Here is a 4,649-nt window from a genome sequence, read left to right as displayed (position 1 = left end):
AGGATTCTGAAGCTTCGTCTGACATACTTTGGGCATGTTGCAAAGAGGGACTGGTCCTTGGAGAGGGACATCATGTTTGGGAGAGTGGAGGGACGTCACAGGAGAGGAAGACCCTCGATGAGATGGATCAATTCTGTGAGTGGAGTGGTGGAAATGAATGTGTTTGAGACGGTGAGGTTGGCACAGGATAGAAACGCGTTTAGGGCTCTTGTACATAGGGTCACTATGAGACGCAAACGACTCGATGGCACATAACAACAACCACCTTTCTATGAACACTACCCGGGGACTCTGAGGACCTTGCATCAAATAACCCGGTTTGCAGCGGGGTCTGTTATGACTCAGGGAGGCCGGGTGTGTCAGAGTAGAGTTGTGCTGCTGAGCATTCCCCATGGCTGCATTTTGGAAGTAGATCGCCAGGCCTTACTTCCAAGGTGCTCTGTGGACTCGAACCTGTAAACTGTGAGTAGAGCACTCACATACCCAAAGCTACCAAAGGAAGGTCTTTAAAACAGGGCTTTGTTTTCCTCCAGGAATCTGGTACAACATTCTGAGAGGAGTCGGGAAGCTGGCCGTCATCATTAATGTGAGTGACCCCAGGACCCTTAGCAGAGGGACACTCAGGCCCTGTGCTCCCATGCCACCAACTGAGGGCCTGGACTGGCCTCCCACCCCAGGCCTGACCTGGCAGATCCTGACCTCATTCCCCACATCTCGGGGTCAGTATGGGGTGGGAGTGAGTCCTTGGAGGCCAGCAGTTACTACCCTGCAGTAGGGATTAGACAGCTGAGCAGAGAGGGTGAACAGCCTGCCCGAGGTCACAGCCTGGCTATGGGAGCCAGCACCCCTGCTCTGAGCACGAGCCACACTGAGCTGCCCCAGAGATGCCAGGATGAAGGGACAGGTGGGAACTGGAGCTTACAATGTGCTTTCACTCCCCGTCTCCTGCAAGGCCAGGTCCACAGGGAGAGGGTTCTGAGTTCTGATTTACCAGCCAAGGCACCTAGAAGTTAGGTAATGTGTAAGGCCGCACAGCTAGGAAGACAGCACACTGGCCAAGGTGTCCCCCTCCAGGCCTTCTCCCAGGCTTCCTGTGGTCACTGCACAAGCTGAGGCCCCTGGTCACCTTCTACATCCAATAGTAGAGGCATAGAGGCACAGAGAGCCACATGGCCAGGGCCAGCAGTGCCTGGGTCACGTGGACAGTGGACATGTGGGGACCATGCTCACCCTGCTGCCTCTCCATGCCACCTTCCCCCTTCACTCACTCACCGCCCCCCAGGCAGGAAGGCTGGCCCTCCCTGTGCCCCCTCTCAGGCGGGCACCTGCTCACCCCGCTCTCCCCCCAGGCCTTCGTCATCTCCTTCACGTCCGACTTCATCCCACGCCTGGTGTACTTGTACATGTACAGCCAGAACGGAACCATGCACGGCTTCGTCAACCACACCCTCTCCTCCTTTAACGTCAGTGACTTCCAGAACGGCACGGCCCCCAATGACCCCCTGGACCTGGGCTACGAGGTGCAGATCTGCAGGTACCCCCCTGGCCCCTGCCCTCCACAAGCTTGGCCTGCTGGGCTCCTGGCCTCTTCCTGGGTCAAGGGACAGAGCAACCCAAACCCACTGAAAATTAAAAGAAGCCTGGGTTCCTGAGGGGATTGGCTGCTTGCTGTAACTGAGCCATCTGGGGTAGATTCAGGAGTGGCTGGATCCAGGTGCTCGCTTCCTCCAGGCAGGCTTGTCTCCTGGAAGGTGCCGCCGCCCCGTGCAGTGAGGATGTCCCCACAGATCTCAGTGCCCCTGGTCAGCAGCCCCAGGAAAAGTGGCCCGTCTTTGTGCCGCTAAGAGGCTGGTGGGTTCCGGCCTTTCATTTATCAGCCACACGTCACTTATTATGTCACCATGGCTCCTCAGCATAAGCTGCAGTGAAAAAGCAGGTCTAAGAAATGAAAGCACGCCTCGCCTGGGGCCGTTTGGACAGGTGACCAGCTAGACAGGTAAGCCGGTAGACAGCTGGGCAGTCCAGCTCAGATATTGCCACCGGCCTTGTAACCAGAAGCGGCTCTCAGATGTCCTTGAGTGCCGAAAGAATGACATCCTGTGGGTTCCGTGTTGGGACAGGGGTGACACCTGCTCCAGGGTCCCCCGTGGGGATTCAAGGTGAGCTGGAGCCAGATCTCCCAGTGAAAAAGGGTTGTGGTCACACAGGGGCCGATCACAGAGTGCTGGGGGGTTTAGAAATGCAACAACTGGAATGGACAATGTGCGTAGGAGCCCTAGAGAAGAGCTGCTAACTGAAGGTCAGTGGTTCAAATCCACTAGCTGCTCCACAAGAGACCAGTAGGTAGTGACCTCCCATGAAGATGTGCTGCCCTGGGAAGACGATAGAGCGGTCCATGCCACAGCAGCTGGTTGGTGTGGTCTGGGTTTGTGTGTATAGAAAAGTATTGCCTGCCATGGGGTCTAGAAGCAGCCCAGGTGTGTCGGCGGAGAACTGAGCTCCAAGAGGGGTTCGTTGTTGTGTACCATCAAGTCACAACCGACCTATAGTTGACCATCCAAGTGGGCTTTCAGTAGCAGTAAATTGGGAGGAGATTGCCCGACCTTCTCCCACGGATCAGCTGATGGATTCAAACTACGTGCCTTTGGGATTGGAACACACATTCTTATCACCAGGCCAAGGGGATTTTTAGTGGCTGTTTTTTTCAGCAGGAGATTGCCAGGCCTTTCTTCTAAGGCACCTCTGGGTCAAGCCTGATCACAGCCTTTCATTCCCAGCTGGGAACGCCAGGACTCTATGGGAAGCAGTACTTGAGGATGAGGCAGGCAGGGAAATGTGGGGCTCCTGCGAGCCTCCCTCCAAAGCCCCGCCCCTGGTGCCAGAGGCTGAGCCAGCCTTTTGGAAGGAGACCAGGGCCCTGGGCCTCGGCTAAGGAGGCAGCGCCACAGCCCATGTTGAGAGCAGTGGACACGCACACACAGCAACCGAGGCCCTGGCTCCGAGTGTGTTGTTGCTCTGCACACCTGGTGACAGAGGAACGCAGGGCCGCGCCCCCTCCTGCCAGGTCCTCCCTTTGGGCCAGGTGCTGCCGCAGGTGCTGGGCGCGGCTCCCACCCCGGCTGCACCCTTCAGCGGCCCAGCTCCCAGGAGAGTGGGCGGCCGGAGGAGCAGCGCCCAGCCCAGCCCGGGCAGAGGATGCAGGAGAGGCCGCGTCAGTGGGTTGACAGCTGAGATCGCTGCTGGCCTCATTGTCTCCTGTCATCTCACAGTCACACCCCGAGGAGGACACTGCTGTACCCCTGCGGGAGCCAGCGGCTGCACAGGGGAGCTCAAGAGCGGGCCATCTGCGTCTTAAGATCCCTTCTGGTGGAGGCAGCACAGGTGGTGGAAGGCACAGTCGGAGCAGTAACGGGCGGGCTTTGAGGGATGCATAGAAGAGTGCCCGCTGTTCCCGGGATCCCGGTGGAGCTGAGGATGCAGGCAGAAGAGAGTAGCAGGCACATGGGGCCCTGACGCTGGGGGATCAGGGGTCCTCTGTTCCCGTCTGGAGCACCTGGTGCAGTCACTCCGCAGCTGGTGCAGGGACACATTCCCAGCCCGAGTTTATGACGGTGCCTGGAAGGTTAGCCACAGGCCCGCAGAGACTCCAGCCAGCTTCCTCCAGAAACAGAACTCCATGGGCCTTGTCTGTCATGTCCCCCAGTCGCCTCTTTAGAGCACGTTCCTGAAGGCAGAGGTGATTCCATGGGTTCAATTCCCCATCAGTGTGCCTCAGGTGCAGCCTCTGCCTGTCTGTAGAGAATTTCATGTTTCTGTGATGCTGAAGGGGCTTCAACACAGTTTCCAGGTTGAGAGACACTAGGAACAAAGGCCTGGCAATATACTTTCAAAGATTAACCCTTAATGACAGCCCTGTGGACCCAGCAGTCTGTCTGCAGCCAGCCATGAAAGGTACAGGACCGGGCAGCATTTTGTCCCTCTGTGAGTGAAGGTGACATGAGTTGGAATCCCACCCACTGTGGTCAAGTAGATCCTGACTCATAGCGGCCCCCCACAGCACCGAGCAGAGCTATCCCAGGGTCTCCAGGGCTGATGTTTTTATGGAAACAGCTTTGTCTGTACCTCTGCCCCTGTGGAGCGGCTGGTGGGTCTGAACAGCCAACCTTTTGGTTCACAGCAGAATTCTCTAACCACTGTGCCACCAGGGCCCCTGCACCAGGGGAGAACTGTGTTACTTAGGTGTAAGGGGTGACTGCCTGGAAGAAGCAGTGCAGTCGTGGGAAGCGGCTACCTCCAGGGTGCTGAAATCGGGGTGCGGCAGGCAGGCTCCAGCTTGCACTGTTTCCTGCTTTACCCGACCACAGGCCACTGGGATCCAAGCCCCTGTGCTGTTCAGCCATGTCCCCAGATCCAGGGAAGGCTGAGGAGGTGGTTTCTCAAGGTGTATTGGTGGAAATCCACCACCAGAGAAGGTGACAGAGGAACGGGCAGGGTAGAGCCTAGGGGAAGCGGGGGGGGGGGGGGTGTCAAGCATGCAGAGCCGCTACCCAATTGTAGCCATACTGATTTCCCTCTTTGCTTACTTCTTTCTTGTTCCTAGTCTTATGTTGTTATTATTATTGTTACAATGTGAATGAAAGTTTACAAAG

General features: G+C 57.1%; 1 protein-coding gene across 1 annotated transcript in view; it reads left to right on the top strand.

Annotated features, from left to right (window-relative positions):
- The window catches only part of ANO1 (anoctamin 1, calcium activated chloride channel), a 110,773-nt gene that overhangs the window by 101,258 nt on the left and 4,866 nt on the right, over positions 1 to 4,649 (top strand). The window contains exons 23-24 of the mRNA XM_006893227.1: positions 534 to 586; positions 1,350 to 1,534. Coding sequence (XP_006893289.1) covers positions 534 to 586; positions 1,350 to 1,534 — 238 coding nt within the window. The remainder of the gene's footprint in view (positions 1 to 533; positions 587 to 1,349; positions 1,535 to 4,649) is intronic.

This window comes from Elephantulus edwardii, unplaced genomic scaffold (genome assembly GCF_000299155.1).
Source record: "Elephantulus edwardii isolate Elephantulus edwardi_28Jun2011 unplaced genomic scaffold, EleEdw1.0 scaffold00126, whole genome shotgun sequence".
In the NCBI taxonomy this organism is placed as follows: domain Eukaryota; kingdom Metazoa; phylum Chordata; class Mammalia; order Macroscelidea; family Macroscelididae; genus Elephantulus; species Elephantulus edwardii.
The sequence above is the reverse complement of the archived record's forward strand: the minus strand, read 5'-3'. Positions and strand labels throughout refer to the sequence as shown.